Source organism: Babylonia areolata, chromosome 24 (genome assembly GCF_041734735.1).
Source record: "Babylonia areolata isolate BAREFJ2019XMU chromosome 24, ASM4173473v1, whole genome shotgun sequence".
NCBI classification, from domain to species: Eukaryota; Metazoa; Mollusca; class Gastropoda; order Neogastropoda; family Buccinidae; genus Babylonia; species Babylonia areolata.
In genome coordinates, this window is record NC_134899.1 from 17,057,361 (window position 1) to 17,075,651 (window position 18,291).

Genomic DNA, 18,291 nt, shown 5'->3' on the forward strand with positions numbered 1-18,291 from the left:
CACACACACACACACACACACACAGAGAGAGAGAGAGAGAGAGAGAGAGAGAGAGAGAGAGAGAGAGAGAGAGAGAGAGAGAGAGATCAACAAATAGAACTGCTCACATGTCCACCACGTTCTCCTGGCGCGTTCTGGGATCAAGCGACCTTTGCCAGTCTTTGAGGACGCCTGAGGAGACCAGGGGGAGGTTTCCTCCGAGGTTGTCAATGGATAACTGCTGCATGAAGGAACCCGAGCCAAAAGAAATCCCACTTTCTGCAACATTCCATACTATTCCAGTCTGTGCCAGTCCATAATCGACCGTCGAAACGTTTTCTTATTCTGGGTCATTTTTGCGCCAAACACAGGCACGCTCAGTTCAAAGGACGTGGTTTTAATTGTACGCTGGTTCTGTCTGTCTTCATGTCCAGTAGTTTGCCATTTTGTCCCATTCGGCGTATGTCATCAGTCTCTCTGTGCTGTGTCAAAACGGCGCATGCCTGCACTGAGAACCTTTATCCAGAAATCTGACTATTACACGGACAGTGAGAAAGCCTTTTTTTCTTTTTTTCCTTATTTTTTTCTTTTTTGGCACCCAAGAACTGAACTAACAACCTTCCGAATGCAGGCACGGAGCTCAGCCAACTGAAATACGCACGCGCTCATTTACTCTCCACTTAAGATCACTTATCTTGGCACGTTAACTAACGTGTCTAAGTTACGTCAGCCAATCCAGTTCCCTGCCAGTAACTGACGTTTCCCTAAAATCATCACCAACAGGAACAAAAATCGGAAAGGCTACCTTTCGATCCCTGTTCCACTTGTGAAAATACCAAAATTTTAATCTTCTCTTGGTGTTTTACAGCGTTTGTAACATACACGAACACGTTGATCTGATTGAGTGAAATAGGCTCTTCTGGTGAGGGGGTTCAGGGAAGAGAGGGACGAAAGGATTTCGGCAATATCTACATTTATTCTCCTGTGGTGTTTCCTTTTAGTTTCGTTCAGAAGACGGAAAGAGTTGTAAATTGGTTAATAACATTGTGACATGGACTCTGCATTTCTTCCCACGTCAAATGACGTTCATAAAGAAGACCAGTCAAAGAGTTGAGGGGGAGAAATGTAGAATGTAATTTCATATTACATTGTTATTAACCAAATAACCTTTTCTATCTTCTACACGGAAACGTACCGGAAAAGTAGTATAGATATTGACAAGATTTCTTTCCGGGCAGATATATGAAAGTTTTTTTGTTTTTTGTTTTTGTTTTTTAGAGTTCCGCCCATTAGCACTTACAACTACTCAAAATAGAAAAGGGATTTCAAACGTCTTAGAATATTCTCTCTTGAAAATCTTAAAAAGCAAGCCGATTTCTTTGAGGGTCCTGGCTTCGATAGCTGATTTCGGTGCACCTGGAGGATGAATGGTGGAGATTTTTTCCCGATCTCCTAGGTCAACAAATATGTAGATCTGCTCACGGCAGAACCGCTTTCGTGTACATACGCAAGCAAAAGATTCAGCGCACACGTACAAAATTCTGTAATCCATATGTTTTTAGTGGGTCATAGAGCGGGTACAAAGAACGACAGGGACTTCAGGACCTAAAGAGGGGGGGGGGGGGATTCAGTTTCCAGTCAAGTGTGTCTGTGTTTCGTAAACAGAGTGTACAATGAAATTGACTCTTTCGTCTTTTTTAAATAACAATTCTGGTCAGAAATATAGGGTGAGAAAGGAAATCCTTCCTTTCGTCTTCCCACCCCTTCATTTTGACAGGAATGAGTGAATTGTCATGATATTAGAATGGACGACCGGAATAGTTTCGTAGCTTGTGTGTGTGTGTGTGTGTGTATGTGTGTGTATGTGTGTGTGTATGTGTGTGTGTGTGTGTGTGTGTGTGTGTGTGTGTGTGTGTTGATTTTGCTTGGATTTGAAATTAGACGGCCTTGACGACTTAATTCCTTAATTAGTGTGAATGCATCTCAGTAAAGTACGGCTGAGAATTTTTTTTTTACAAAGTTAGTCTCACCGATGCAAACCAGACCAACAATGTATCTTGAGAAAGAAAAAAACATTACGAAGCCGCGAGACCGAGTTGTACTCAGAACCAGAACCTCGACCACAGGAGGGTGTACTATCGTGTTAGAGAATGGTAAGAGTGTAGAAGAAAGATTAAACAATTATTATTATACAAAGATTATTTCAGCCTGAAGCCTATCTGGTTATGCCAACGTCATGATATGTAATTCATTTCGAGTCGTACGTAGGCTAACAATTTTTCCATTTTTATGATAGTTGGAATGGATGTGTCATTGGCAATATCCACATTTCTTCCCCTGTAGTTACGTTTATAAGACAGAAACACTCGTAAATTGGTTGATGATATTGTAATATACACTCTACATTTCTTCCCCTCCACTCTTTGACTGGCCTTCTTTACGTCTCTTGACAGGAGAACAAATGTAGAGTGTATTTTACAATGTTATTTGAACAAATTTACGATTCGTCCGTCTGTGAAACGAAACTGAACGGGAAGAACACATGGGGAGGAATGTGGATACTGCCGTATCATTTGTGGTACTATTATGTATGAAGTATTTTGAAAAGTACTTACCACCCATCGCAGAAATAATCCTGGGAAGTTTAAAATTAAAACTGTCAGGGGGAAAGATGGGGGGAAAAAAAGAGGAGACCGCTTGACCTTCTTCTGTTCCCGGCTCTGTGTGTTCTGAACAAACTTGACTTAACCCTTGCAATCACCCCACCCTTACCGCACACCTCCCCCCCCCCCCCCCCTCACCCCCTGCTTCCGAACACACACACACACAATGTGAATCGTGTTTCTTTTCTGTCCCTTTTCCCACTCACCTCATCATACCAGTTTTTCAGAACCGTTGAGAGCAAAAAACACGTGATTTGTGTGTGTATGTGTGTGTGTGTGTGTGTGCGTGCGCGCGCGCGAGCGAGCGTGGCGTTTCCATGATGTATGTGCATGCGCGCGTTTGTGTTTGTGCGTTTGTGTTGGTGCGCTTTCGTGCGCGTATGTGTGTGAGAGCGCGTTGTCGTATTCGAAAAGATACATCCTTTATGTGGTCAAAGCTCGATCTGTCACAAAAAAACACTGCTGCCCATTAAGACATTAATATAGGTATACATAGTGCGTGTGTGGTCAGGTCAGGGGCATAGCCCTTGCTACTGGCACCATGTAACCCAGTACTACCTGCCGTATGTGAAGTCTCCCAACGACGGATCAGGCGGAGGAGGAAACCTTTCCCAACGGCTGTGAAGGTGGAAGAGGATGACCAAAGGGCAGGGCGAGCTCTTATCCTTGGCTGGAAGTCCCCCTAGGAGACGGAGCTCCGAGGAAAAAACCTGCACCTGCCGAGGCCGTCCTACACGTGGCAGCGTCTGCAACTGTGGGACTGTGAGCGTCGGTAGGCGAGAGAGTGGGGAAGGGACTGCACAACTCCTCCTCACTAAAAAAAAAAAAAAAGTCACCTGTGCTGGTCAGGCAATCAGGCTAATGTCGGAACGACGAGCTAGCCCTTCAACACCCAGCTTTCCCAAGCCCTGCGGTGATGGAGAAGTGGTAACGGGGACAGGCAGAGGATGCTGCTGGCAGTTCCTAGTCACGACGCTGCACGCAGGCGGCTGTGGGGTGATGGTCGTCCGCCGTAGACTGGGGCAGGTGCGGCGCCCGTATCCTCCCACAGTGTCAGAGCAGCCCTTTTTAGGGACAGCACTGCTCTCCCCACATGGAGAAGGGGAGATAAAAGGATCCCTAAACAAAGCCTGCCTCACCTACCTGGTAGGACACCGCACCTACTTGAACATCCAACAACAGCGGTCGAAAACAAAAGAAAAGAACCAGGAGTCATGCCCTGACTCTGGGTGCCTGGAATGTTCGCACCCTCTTAGACAGAGACGACAGACCAGAAAGACGCACAGCGCTCATTGCTAGAATGATTGATCGCTACCAGGTGGACATAGCAGCCCTGAGCGAAACCGGGTTTGCGGGTGAAACGCAACTGGAGGAAGTTGGATGGGGCTACACCTTCTACTGCACTGGGAAGCCAGATGGCACCCCAAGAACCTCAGGCGTGGGCTTTGCCATACGAACCAAACTTGCACAACAGCTTGACAGCCTTCCACGTGGGTTAAATGACAGGCTGATGACCCTGCGTCTGAAGCTGTCCAAGGATCGCTTCGCCACAGTCATCAGCTGCTATGCCCCGACGATGACCAACCCTGATGACATCAAAGAAGCTTTCTACGAGGAGCTCAGCCGCACCATTTCAGCGGTAGACAGAAAGGACAGGCTGATCATCCTTGGGGATTTCAATGCCCGCGTCGGCGTGGACTTCTCCTCTTTGCCAAAAGTCCTAGGACAGCACGGCACTGGCAAGTGCAACTCCAACGGACTGCTTTTGCTCTCGCTCTGCGCGCAGCATGAACTGACCATCACCAACACCCTCTTCCAACAAGCGGACAAGTACAAGAACACATGGATGCACCCCCGCTCCAAGCAATGGCACATGCTGGACTATGTGATTGTCCGGCAAAGGGACAGAGGTGACGTTTCCATTACACGCTGCATGAGAGGAGCAGTCTGTTGGTCGGACCATCGCCTGGTACGCAGCAAGATAAACATCAGACTTGCACGCAAGCTTCAACCAGCCAGAAAGAAACCCCCTAGGAAGCTGAACATCCACCGCCTCCCTATCACCAAGGACGTGCTGCAGCAGCAAATCCAAGTAGCTCTCCAAAACATTCCTGCATCGACTGATGTAGAAGAGGTATGGAGCACCTTTAGAGATGCTGTGTACACAGCAGCAGCTGACACACTCGGCTTTGTACAGAGGAGCCACAAAGACTGCTTTGACGAGAACGGCTCTGGAATCTCCAAGCTCCTGAACACACTGCATATACGGCATCAGGATCACATTTCCGATAAAGACTGCCAGAAGAAGGAGAACCAGTTCTTGCAAACCAAGCAACTCGTACAGAAGAGGCTGCGTGAGATGAAGAACACCTGGTGGGAGAGAAAGTCCGAAGAGCTTCAGTCCGCTGCTGATGCTCACGACATGAAAACCTTCCATGATGGTCTCCGAGCTGTGTATGGGCCGAGAGTCACAGGATCAACCCCTGTCTGAGCCTTGGACCAGACCACCCTCCTGACAGACAAAAAAGACATCCTTGCCCGCTGGGCAGAGCACTTCAACACTCCCCTCAACAGGGACTCGTCCGTATCTGACGAGGCAATTGCAGTCCTCCCACAGCTACCAGTCAATGACTCGCTAGCTGCCCCTCCCACCAAAGTCGAGACCCAGAAGGCCCTGAATTAGGAAAAGCACCAGGAGCAGATGGAATCCAGGCTGACATCTACAAGTATGGAGGCGAGGTGCTGACAGACAAGCTGGCCGCCCTGTTCCAGTCTATCTAGGAGAGAGGGGAAGGGAGGTCCCCCAGGATTTCAAGAATGCTTCTATTGTCCACATTTACAAACGGAAGGGAGACAAAACATCCTGCGATAACCACCGTAGAATCTCTCTCCTCTGCATCGCCGGCAAGATCTTCGCCCGCATCATACTGAACAGACTGGCTGACCATGTCTCCAAGACAGTCATCCCTGAAGCACAGTGTGGCTTCCGCTCAGGCAGGGGAACATGTGACATGGTGTTTGCCGTATGCCAGATGCAAGAGAAGTGCCGTGAGCAGAACAAGGAGCTCCACATGGTCTTTGTAGACCTGACTAAGGCCTTCGACACGGTGAACCGCCATGGTCTGTGGAAGATCCTCCTAAAGTTCGGCTGCCCAGAGAGCCTAATCCAGCTGATAGCGTCATTCCATAATGGCATGCAGGCGAGAGTACAGGAAAATACTGACATGTCGGATCCGTTCCCTCTGGTAAATGGAGTGAAGTAGGGCTGCGTCCTGGCACCCACACTGTTCTCCATTCTCTTCTCTGCCATGCTGATTGACGCCTTCCAAGACTGTGACCGGGGCATCTACATTCAGTTTCGCACAGATGGCAAACTTTTCAACTTGCGGCGACTCCACGCCAGGTCCAGGGTGTTTGAGGCACTAATGAGAGAGTTCCTCTTCGCTGATGACTGCGCGCTTGCTGCACACACCCATAAGGACATGCAGTTCTTTATGGACAGGTTCTCAACCTCCTGCAGGCGCTTTGGACTTAGCATCAGCCTCAGCAAGACCGAGTCCATGTACCAACCAGCTAGCTCACAGAACGCCAGTGCCTCCCCCCCTTACCTGCAATCAAGATCGATGACACAGAGATCAAGTCAGTCGACAAGTTTTGCTATTTGGGCAGCACCCTATGCAGCAACGGAGTCCTTGATGCAGAAGTGACACTGCGCATCGCCAAGGCCAGCTCCGCCTTTGGCAGACTCAACAACAAAGGCATCAGGCTCAGCACCAAGATGAAAACCTACAGAGCTGTTGTGCTGACCACCTTGTTGTACTGCTGTGAAACATGGACGACGTATCGCCGTTACATTCAACAACTTGAGCAGTTTCACCAGAGATGCCTACGAAAGATCCTCGGCATAAAGTGGCAAGACAGGGTCTCCAACCTCCAGGTCCTAGAGAGGAGCGGCCTGCCCAGCATCGAAAGCCTACTGATCCAGTGCCAGCTACGCTGGACAGGACACGTTGTCCGCATGACAGACAGCAGGATCCCGAAGATGCTTTTGTATGGCCAGCTGAAGGAAGGCCACCGTGAACTTGGAAGACCCTGCAAGCGCTTCAAGAACACCTTGAAGACAAACCTCAAAGCCTGTGACATAGACATCGCTTCTTGGGAAACTTATGTCCTTGACCGCTCTCGCTGGAGGATGCTGTGCTCTAGTGGCATAAAGACGTTTGAAAACAAGAGAACGCTGGCCATTAAGGAGATGCGTGAGCGAAGGAAGCAGGGCTCAACTTCTGGAGATCTTTTCCCTTGCAACACCTGTGGGAAGTGCTGCGCATCCAGAATCGGTATCTTCTCCCATATGAGGACACACACCGACAGATAAGCCTGCCTGCCTACTCATCCGTCGGACCGACGGGAGACTCCATCATCATCATAATGCGTGACAGAATGTTTGTATGTTTCATAATGTCATTTAAATGAAGATGAACATACCGTGTGTGTGGTCTCCATCTGCTGGTGTGAATATCAGCTTCACCTTAACCTATAACTGCATCTTATTTTCAAGCATGTTACAATCATATCTCTAAGACGTCATATGATTATCTGATATGACAATGACATCTCTGAGGTACAGATAATGGCATCACCAATGACGGGTACTGAATTCACCCATCCCTGGTGTTGACGTCATTACTGGCAGACTGGATTGGATATCATCCCCGAAATGAGATCCCAAGGTATGAGTGGAGGGAGGGGATCATTCTCACGCTCTCTTTCTATTCTGGGAGGGGACTTTATGGGGGGGTTGGGGGGGGGGGGGGGGGGGGGGGGGGCAGGGGGGCATTCTGTCTCACACTATTCTGTTGTGTTCATAAGTCACTATGATACATGCCCGTTTGTACTCAAAAGAGATTAATACAGTTTAGTGCTTGACTGTCAATATATCAGGGAGTAAGCAGGATCGGATGTAAAACACTTTCAAAATTAAACTTTTCACCAACCATTGTCGACAATTCTGTTACAAAATGATTTTTTCCCAGCAGTGCTGCAGTGTTTGATGGACTGTATCGGTCAGTGAATAGCGAAGAATTAACGATTCGATTGGAATGTAAATGCTCTTACTTCACCTCTTCCTTTGGAATCATTGTGGAGGGCTACGACAGGATATCATGGACTCAACGTTTGGGGCTGTCCTCTTCATTTGGATCCATGTCCATACGGCTGCCTTCATCTCGTCTCCAGGGCTGGGCGGAAAAAAGCGTATGTTTTGCTTATCTCATTACCCTGGTAAAATAAAATTTCGTTTCGTTTCGTTTCATCTCGTCCACCGTGCATCTTCTCCATGTCTGCTTTGGTCTGTCCACATTTCGTTCCCCTTGGGGCTTTTGTCCCAGTGTTTGGTGGTGTTTGCAGGTTTACGCAGGCTGTTGCCAATCCAGCACCATTTCCTTTTCCCCGATTTCCTCTGCAAATGGACACTGCTGATGGGAGTCAATCCGTTTTCAGCTTTGTAAGTCTCGAAGTCTGACCCATCCAGGACGTATTTCACATGTATTGAATACCCTCACCTTCCTTGGCTTGAGAGGACTGTAGATTTTCATTGACGTAGGCTGCATGGAGTCGAGTGCATGCTTTGTCACGATGATGCGGTTTTTTGGTGTGTTCATCTTCGCATATACCTTTGCTAACAATGCTATCAAAGCAGACGAACTTCCGTTTTGCTTTTGATTTCGTCCTGGAGATGGTTTGGATCTTGTTGCACGTTGTTGATTCTCATGGTTTCCACCTTGGTGTTGATTTTGACCGCGCGCGCGCGCGCGTGTATGTGTCTCTCTCTCTCGTTCAAATTCGAAATAAAACCAAGACAATGAGAATATTTGCTGTACTGAGTGCCCATGCCTTTACTGATAAAAGTCAACTAGCTTTAAAAGAAAAAAAAAAAGAATGACCATAAAAGTAAAGTGTTACAGAGAAAGTATGGCAATTTGTTTACAACTGTATCGACAGTTACTATTCTACCCTAGAGGGGCATGTTCTGAATATAGATATCAAAATGTAATAATCATATAGGTGTACATTTCATAAAATAGATAATCATTTTCCTTACATTGTATACATGATGCACAAAATTACGAACGACAGAAGTTCGCAAAATTATATAATACTTCATATATATACTTCAGTAAGAAAGATTCATCCTACACAAGTTAAGTTTGACATTAGGAAATGCGAATCTTATACGAAAGATAAAAGCTGAGAATGTAAAATTTCAAGTTTATAACATAAAAGCAATTCTGATTGTCTAACAGTAAAGAGTGCTTCTGTATATGTATTCACGTGCGGGCGAGTATGCATGCACTGTCGGAATTGTGAAGAATGTGACCGACACAATCTGACGTGTGATTTCCCTGTGGGAGATCGGAACACAGTGGTCTGTGGAGGTGTTGATCCACCCTTCAGGTGATCCTATTCTATTGTATAAGGCTTATTCTATTATCATATTAACAGCTAAACTGTGTATATGCGTTACTCAAACCGAAAGGCTTGACCCTAATTTGGGCAGTCCCTTGTAATGTATGTGTACGGACATACATGAGAATATGTATGTGAATAAGTAGGTATGTGTCTGTATGTATGAAGGCTCTGTGTGTGTGCGTGCGTGTGTGCGTGCGTGTGTGTGTGTGTGTGTGTGTGTGTGTGTGTGTGTGTGTGTGTGTGTGTGTGTGTGTGTGTGTGTGTGTGTGTGTGTGTGTGTGCATATGTAACAGTGTCCTGATTTTTTTTTTCTGAAATGGTGCGAATGTTTATCATGTTCACTTTATAGTACAACATGGCTGTGTGGTCGTAATTTACTGATGTTCGCTCAGACTGAGGGACGAAAAGCAGAGGCCGCTTTGTCTTGCAGGGTCACTGGGATTCTTATCCCGCTTTTGTGCCAAAGCCTCATTTCTTCTTATCTCACTCTCTGTATACTTTTCTTTACTTTCTATCACTTGTTTTTTTTTTCTATCGTTTCACTCTGTTAACTTTTGTTGAAAATTATCTGCAGTCAGGTTCTTGTTTTTTCTTTGTGTGGGGGGGAGGGGAGTAGGTATGGGAGGGGGGGTTAGCTTATTTTTTATTTCTACTTCCATCTGTGAAGACATCTGTCACATAGTAAAGACGTACATATATCGGGACAGGGTTTTCTTCTTGTCCTTTCATCTATAACTGTGTTGTGAAATTGAATTTTAAAAAATACTGCTAAAACCAAAAACAGCCAATTCCTGCACACCCCATTCTCATCACAACGTGTACAGAGTCTTGACACATCTCAAGGCACGAACCATCTCAGTCACAAGGTGCACGCTCAAGGCACTACAGGCCTTTAGCTGTGATACCCCGTGTCCATGCGTAACTTTTCCATGGACAAAAGGAGGGCACGAACGTTTTCAGTCAACAAGGGGCGAACAAGCTGAGGTCTGGCGAGGCCCACAGGAGCTCGTGGGTTATGTCCCTGTCTGGCAGATCCCTGTGGGGCCGTGCCGGAGTTCCCCGACACGACTGAAGCTTCCATCGAAACCCTCTCCATCTCTTCCCTTAGGATGACGATGTGGTCATTCACCAGGTACGTGTATTCATCCTGTAGTGATGGGGAAACGTTAGACGTATCAAATGTTATTTACTCCAGTCACAGTTAACATGATTGTTGACTTGTTTGATTGGACATGCTTCATATTGTTAACTGGTCGTTTGATTGGTCACACTTCATTTATTAACTTGTCATTTGATTTGTCACACTTTGTTAAAGCGGTCATTTGATTGGAAAGGCTTCATATGTTAAAGTCCTTTGATTGGTCACACTTTATTTGTTGACTGGTCATTTGATTGGTCACACTTTATTTGTTGACTTGTCATTTGATTTGTCACACTTTGTTAAAGCGGTCATTTGATTGGAAACGCTTCATTTGTTAACGTCATTTGATTGGTCACACTTTATTTGTTGACTGGTCATTTGATTGGTCACACTTCATTTGTTGACTGGTCATTTGATTGGTCACACTTCATTTGTTAACTGGTCATTTGATTGGTCACACTTCATTTGTTGACTGGTCATTTGATTGGTGACACTTCATTTGTTGACTGGTCATTTGATTGGTCACAAGTCATTTGTTAACTGGTCATTTGATTGGTCACACTTCATTTGTTAAATGGTCATTTGATTGGTCACACTTTCCATGTGATGCGCTTGGAGGGAGGACAAAGTTTCCAAAACCTAATTCATAAAGGCGTGTGTGTGTGTGTGCATGTGTGTATTGTGTGTGTGTGTGTGCGTGTGTGTGTGCACGCGCTTGCTCGAGTGTATGTTTTGTACATAGACCAGCAAACAATTCTTTTTCTCATAAGTTTTCTTCTCTGAAATGCTATTATGCAAACTCTGACATGCTGACAAACAAACTAAATGAGCTAGGACTAATGTGTAATATACACAACTTTGATATTATTGCTTTAACTGAAGTGTTAACAAAAAAACTCCAAGGTTAAAATTGAAAATTTTGTACTTCCTGGTTATACAGGTTTTACAAACAACAAGGGAAGAGGTGTCAGTCTGTTCGTGCGGGAAGGGTGGGAGGTGTCCAGGATTGCAGAAATTGAAAGGATCTTTTCTCCTTCGATTTTTTGTAAAATATCATTACCTGGTAGTAACGAGCACATCATTTTTGGAGTAGTGTACAGATCTCCCAACTCGATTATGAGGATCATGCCAGTGTAATTAAACTAATAAACCATGTATTTAACAGTTTTAAAAACAAGGCTATTGTCTCTGGAGATTTTAATTATCCAGAAATTGACTGGCAAAATGTGGTAAGTTGTAAAAATGAGGACCATCCAGCTACGAAATTTTTGGATTGTGTACAACAAAATTACATTGTACAAATGGCTTCCGAGCCCACTCATTATAGAGGTTTACAAAAACCCAATGTGCTAGATCTATTGTTTACCTTTTGACAAATGAGACATCTGTGGATGAAACCTGGGAACGTATTCATGATGTAATAATAAAGTCCATGAACAATTTTTTTTTTTTTAAATCATTCAAACAAAGACCCTCCAATAAACAAAATCGAGACCCCGTTCCCCAGTTACTTTTAGATAAAATTCATCAAAAGCGCAGAGCCTTTAAAAAATACAAGAAATATCCCACAAATGAGAACTGTAAAATGTATGCACGTGCTAGAGACCAAGTAACATGGGAGTCAAGAAAAAATGTGAAAGCTAAGGAAACTAAATTAGCTAAAGAGCAAGCATAATCCAAAAGGATTCTTCCGTTATGTTGCAAGTAAAACTCTGCCAAGAGAATCAATTGCTAATCTATTAAAGGAAGATGGTACCTTTACACAAAATGACTCAGAAAAAGCAGCTGTGCTAAACAGATTTTTTGCTAGTTTTTACCGAGGAGAGCAACATAAATGTTCCAGAGTCTTCATGCAAGACAGAGGTTACTGAAATTTCCAACGTGGAGGTCACAATTGAACAGATGAAAAAAGCTCTAAAGAGCCTAAACCCATCAAAGTGCCCAGGACCTGACGAGATTCAACCACGAGTATTAATAGAGCTTGCTGAAGTTATTGCTCACCCACTTAAGATCTTGTTTGATAGAACACAAGAAAAGGGTGCAATACCAAAAGCTTGGAAAGAAGCAGAGGTACGACCTATTTTTAAGAAAGGTAACAAGAATTCTGCAGGTAACTATCGTCCAGTCAGCCTAACATCTGTAAAGTTTTTGAGGGTTTTATTCGAGACGCTCTTTGCTAACATTTAACCAAACATGATCTGTTATTTAGAGAACAGTTTGGATTTACCAGAGGGCGCTCGTGTGTTAGTCATGCTAGATGGGAGGGTGCCAGTCGACGCAGTCTACCTTGATCTAAGGAAAGACTTTCTAAATGGAAGATCACAGTTTGTTAGTGTAAATAGTAGCAAATCATCGAAGGTTAAGGTAACTAGTGGTGTACCACAAGGTAGTGTTCTTGGCCCAAACTTGTTCATATACTTTATAAATGATATGCCTGGTGGGGTAGATTGTAAAGTAAAAATCTTTGCAGACGACACCAAGGCTTACTCTGCCATCCGAAATATAGAAGATAGAGATCACTTACAAATGTGTATACATAATCTAGTTAAATGAACAAATACTTGGCTACTGCATTTTAACAGCGAGAAATGCAAAGTTCTGCACCTTGGAAAGAATAATCCACAGTATCCGTACACGATACAGGAAAAGGGGGTAACTCGAACAATGGATAGTACAATTGCCGAAAAAGATTTAGGGGTCACGATGGATCCAGAACTAAGCTTTGAGGCACATATAAATAATATGGTGAAAAAGGGAAATCAAATTTCTGGTCTTCTTGTGAGAACTATAACTAATAAATCTCCCGAAATTATGATTCCATTGTTCAAAGCTCTGGTTAGACCCATTATTGAATATAGAAACTCAGTATGGTGCCCTTACCTTAAAAAGCACATAAATATGATTGAAGGTGTTCAACGCAGATTTACCAAGTGTATAACTAGTAATAGTACTCGAGATCTTAGTTATGAGGAGCACCTGGCTCTTTTTAATATGCCTAGCCTAGAGTTTAGAAGATTAAGAGGTGATCTCATTGAGGTATACAAGATCATGCACAATATTTATGATCCTTGCACCACCTCTTCCTTGTTTACTACTTGATGGCTAACTACGATAAAACTGGAGGGCACAACTTCAAAATAAACAAAATAATTTCGTAACTAACCAGTTAAGTTTTTTACTAACCGTATCATAAATCTGGAATAACCTTTCCTATGACACCATCAATGCACCATCGGTAAACGCCTTCAAAAATCACATTGACAAAAAGTTTAAGGACCATGTATTTTCCACAGAGTTAAACCTTTATTGAGCTGTAGATAAATGTAGTATACACTATGCCTGATTTAAACAAGGGTCTGTTCACAAGTGATCCACAAGCACATAAATGGACACTGATGAGGGCAAAAGGCTTTTAGCCTATAGCCAAACATTTCTGCGATTCTGTGATGTTTGTGTCTGCACGCGACTGTCCGAGCTATAAACATCACTCTCCCTTTCTGAGTACAATTTTATCCGGAGATCGAGACACAGAGAGAGAGAGAGAGAGAGTGTGTGTGTGTGTGTGTGTGTGTGTGTGTGTGTGTGAGCCTGCGTGTGCGCACAGGAGAGCTAGGTTCACTTCACGACATGAAAAAAGCAAGCTTTCTGCCTTACTGCGCTGTCGGCCATATTGTACACGTTGCCTTCCATGGAACAGGCGGTGTACCTCAAACTCTTCACAATCTGCTTGTCCAGCTGGTTAGGTTTGGTCAGCATGACATCCAACGGTTTGTATCTGGTCAGCAAGATATCCATTCTGCAACCATCCACCGTCATTTAACCGATGTATTCCAGTCTATCGATTGGTCAGTTCGTGAAATGAAAGATATGGCTGTGTTACTGTGTTTTTAATGATGATTCGATGAGGATGACGACGGTGATGATGATGCTGTTATGGTTCGACGCTGTAACGAGGCTATTCACACACACACACACACACACACACACACACACACACACACACACACACAAAATCACTCGCACACGCGCGTGCACGCGAAAGAAACCAACCAACCACTCACAAGGACACCACGTGCTGACGGCGTAGTCTGGCATCAACTGACGCGTGCCAGTCTTTGGGGACTATGGCGGTGGTCAGGGTGAAGTTCATCCCGAGGCTGTCAGCCGAGGGGCTTGCTCCGGACTTCCGCGTACTTTCTGCAACATGCAGTGGAATTCCGACCCAGGTCACTAATATCCACCAACTGTAAGATGACGGATGATATGGATACACCACTGCCAAAAACACTTTTCGCATTCCGTCTTCCTGCATGGTATGGTTTTCACCTTCATTTAATTTGCACACACAAGTTTTGGTACGATTGTGAAGTAAAATGACTTAATTTGACTTACCTGAGCTCTGGTTTTCGACTGTAGCCATCGTGTTATCGCTTTTTGTTGTTGTCATTCTGACAAAGTGGTAAGTTATTTTGTTTTGTTGTTATTGTTGTTTTCTGATGGAAGAATATTTTATACACATGAAGCATGTGTGTGTGTGTGTGTGTGTGTGTGTGTGTGTGTGTGTGTGTGTGTGTGTGTGTGTGTTACAATAAAATAATTATACATTGTAGATACATAGATAAATGGATAAGTGCATTTTATACGTTATCACTCTCCCCTCTTCAGACTTAAAATTCGATCAAGAACTGGCTACCTATCCCGTTTCCGATCTCTCTAAGATGTTGTTTTGCACGGTGGAAAAATTCAGAATTCTCTGTGTACTTCGGATCTTTTTTAACATTACACAAAGCAAGTTGACCTTAACGTTTGAGATGGGGGTATATGAGGAGGGGTATGAACGGGTATCTTTCCTTGAAGATGGATGTGGATATCAAAATGTTTTAAGTGTAAGAAGTACTTACGTGGGTCCATCGTAGAAACAGTTAAAATTCAAAACCAGTTTAAAATCAACAGGAGACTCCACTTGGCTTTCTTCGTTTCCCAACTGCGTAATCAAAACAAACTCGGCCTCAAACAACCTTGAACACTTGTTGAGCGACACCTCACCTCATCCCCCAACTTCACGCACACGCATGCGCACACACACACGCACATTCACAAAAATGCGTGTTTTACTTGTTTTTCTGTCCTCTCCACTCACTCTGGCAGTTCAGAACTGTTCGCAAAAGAAAAGAAAGAAAGAAGAAAGAAAGAAGAAAAAAAAAACACGTGGTGTGTGTGGGGAGAGAGGGGGGCGGAAGAGTCCAATACTCACACACCCGACTACACTTTACAAAATTCTCACTGATGCATGAAAACTCCTCTCTCTCTCTCTCTCTCTCTCTCTCTGCTTCCGACATAAGATGCTATCAGAGTACAGAATATTTGAAAAGAAAATAACTTTTTTCTCTTTTTTTTTATACCTCATTCATGATCATTTATTCTTAAGCAATATCCGAATGACGATCTTCACTGTCTAAAATTAATGTTGTGCACGCATCTTCAAAATCAGGTTTCTAGTGAAATTGGTATTTTGATGCCTCTTGATCATTGTACATTATACAGTTCCACCCACATCCCAGAATGTCTCAAGGCAATGGCTGTTATTTATAAGACTGCAGTTGTGTTCGATATGAGGGTAGATGTCTGTCCTCTCACTATGGTTTGTACTTACATTGGAGTTGTCCTTTCACTTGAGTTGTCTGCACACTGGAGTAGTCTACAGACTCTCCGTAAAGTTGCCCTCACAATGGAGATGTCAATGTAATGGAATTATTGTCCTTACATTGGAGTTGTCCTTACAATGGAGTTTTCCTCACACTGGCGTTGTTCTTACACTGGCGTTGACCACTGATTTGAGTTGCCTTCAGACTGTCCTCTGATTTCAAGTGCTCGGATTAGGTTTGTTTCGCCAGACTCTGGGGTTCTTCTCATTCTGGGGTTCTTCTCAAACTGGCCGGGGATGTCGTCCGACTGGGCATCGAGGAGAGTTGTAATGATAATAATATACTAGTCTTTTTTTGTTATGTTTTTTTTTTCTCCTTTGTCCACAAGTCTTTGCTGTGTACATATTTATCCTTACCTGCTCCCTTGCTGTTATGAAGGTGTTAAACATTGCCTAACTACAATGTATGTTTTTCCTACAATTAAGACACTTGCCTGAGAGCAGTAAGTTTGTTTGGGTTTTTTTTTGTTTTTGTTTTTTTTTCGTTCATCTTCATTTTTGTATGTGAACAACTGTTTGCGTAAATCAAGCATGAAATGGTGAGACTAAGATAATAGGGGGATCCATTCAATGTGTAGAGTGGGGTGTATGCGTGTGTGCATGCAGGAGGGCGGTGGGCTGGAACGGGTGGATGACTGATAGGGAAGCATGAAAGAGAAATTAAACATGGGGTCAAGGAATAAGAAGTGTAAGCACACTTCTCTGTGAAGCATTTATGTCAATGACGTTAATGATGATGATAATGTGTGTGTAAATCTTTTGCTTACATGCTTCTGTTTTTATTTTTGGTCGTTTTGATTGTTTGAAAATATGTACTTGTATAATGTAAATGTAAAAAAAAAAAGTTAATTTAAAAAAAAGTTGAACCTAAACCGCCACACATTTAACAACACACACACAGATGTACAAAAGGACATACAGTAGCACACAAACTGACACAATATTCAATGTTCAACATTTGAGTTTTGAATTTGTTTGATGTGAAAGTGTTCAAACTGATCCATACCACAACACCACATTTGCAGTGGAAAAAAAAAACAAGAAAAACAAAGCAGATGTCTGATGTTCCCATGACACACTGATAAGACCTTGAGAAAGATAATGCTCAGAGTGAGGATCAAACTCGCAACCTTCAGATGCCTCTGCTTTCCATAGTTATTATGAGACTGATGCACTACCTTCTGCGCTATCAAGGTATCTGAATGAGAGAAAAAACAAATCAACAATCTACAGTACCACAACAGTAATAAAGCATGAAGCAAAGCAGGTATGGTTAGAAATGTGGATTTAAAAAGTATTAAATATGGCTTATAAACATGAACATTCAATGGGCTGTATGCATTGACACAGACACAGCAAGCCTGGGTGTGGTTGCGTATGGAGAACAGGATAAGCAGTGTGAGAGTGTTGCCACTGAAAACAGCTAGCAGTGAGAGCACCAAGAAGGTATTGCTACTGAAACATCAATGAGGATGCAGTGACAAATAAAACTAAAAAAGACAAGTAAAATAATATATTAAAAAGAATGGAAAAGGATTTTTTTTTTTAAGAAAAAAAAAAGAAAGAAAACCCAATCTTTTGTGTTCAATTTTATTTCAAAACCAGCCAAACAATGCACAATATTTCAAGTAAAACCAGATTGCTCAAAATCCCTTGCATCTGTACAATACAAATGTCACAGTAGAGAGTGGAACCAGATATGATCAAGGTCCCCTTTTATCATGTTCATTAACAGCATTCTCATACTTCATGACATTCAGCATCACCACAGTTCTTCAAAACAAAACAAAACTTTGCGTTGGACTCTTTCCAACGGTCTGAGATTTGAGAGACGCAGAACTCACAGTGGCAGTTAATGAACTCTCTCTCTCTCTCTCTCTTTCACACCTTCCAATTTCTCTCTACATATTCATCTTGTTATGTAGTGTTAAGCGAATCTTCAGTGTTAAATATCCATCCCTCAAAATACATTTTACATGAAACAAAAAGAATTTGATTGACAACCATACAGATAATGTGAAGAGAAACGAGTAATCTACGCAACATGAGTAAATTATCATAGAGCAGTATCTAGCAAATCAAGTGGGTGGTGGAAAATCACAAAATTCAAATGTGTTAATGTGCTTTTTTTTCTTTTCTTTTTTTAGATGATAAATGATAACATTAAGCACACACACACACACACACACACACACACACACACACACAAATGCATACATATCTTGTTTCAGCCAAAACACCACACACTCATATCATTTTGCAAACATCTTTCTGTAATCCATACAAGAAAGGCAGAAGAGATACACCTTTCATCTTCACAAACAACCAAGCGATAT

At 43.2% G+C, this 18,291-nt stretch overlaps 1 protein-coding gene across 1 annotated transcript; it reads right to left on the reverse strand.

Moving 5' to 3' along the window:
* Window positions 1-10,002: 10,002 nt before the first annotated feature.
* Window positions 10,003-14,671, reverse strand: LOC143298570 (uncharacterized). The gene is made up of 4 exons (XM_076611449.1): window positions 14,644-14,671; window positions 14,313-14,448; window positions 13,906-14,047; window positions 10,003-10,257 (listed from the first exon to the last, which is right to left on the reverse strand). Exons 1-4 carry the CDS (start codon window positions 14,669-14,671, stop codon window positions 10,003-10,005), a joined length of 561 nt encoding a protein of 186 aa, XP_076467564.1.
* Window positions 14,672-18,291: the final 3,620 nt, after the last annotated feature.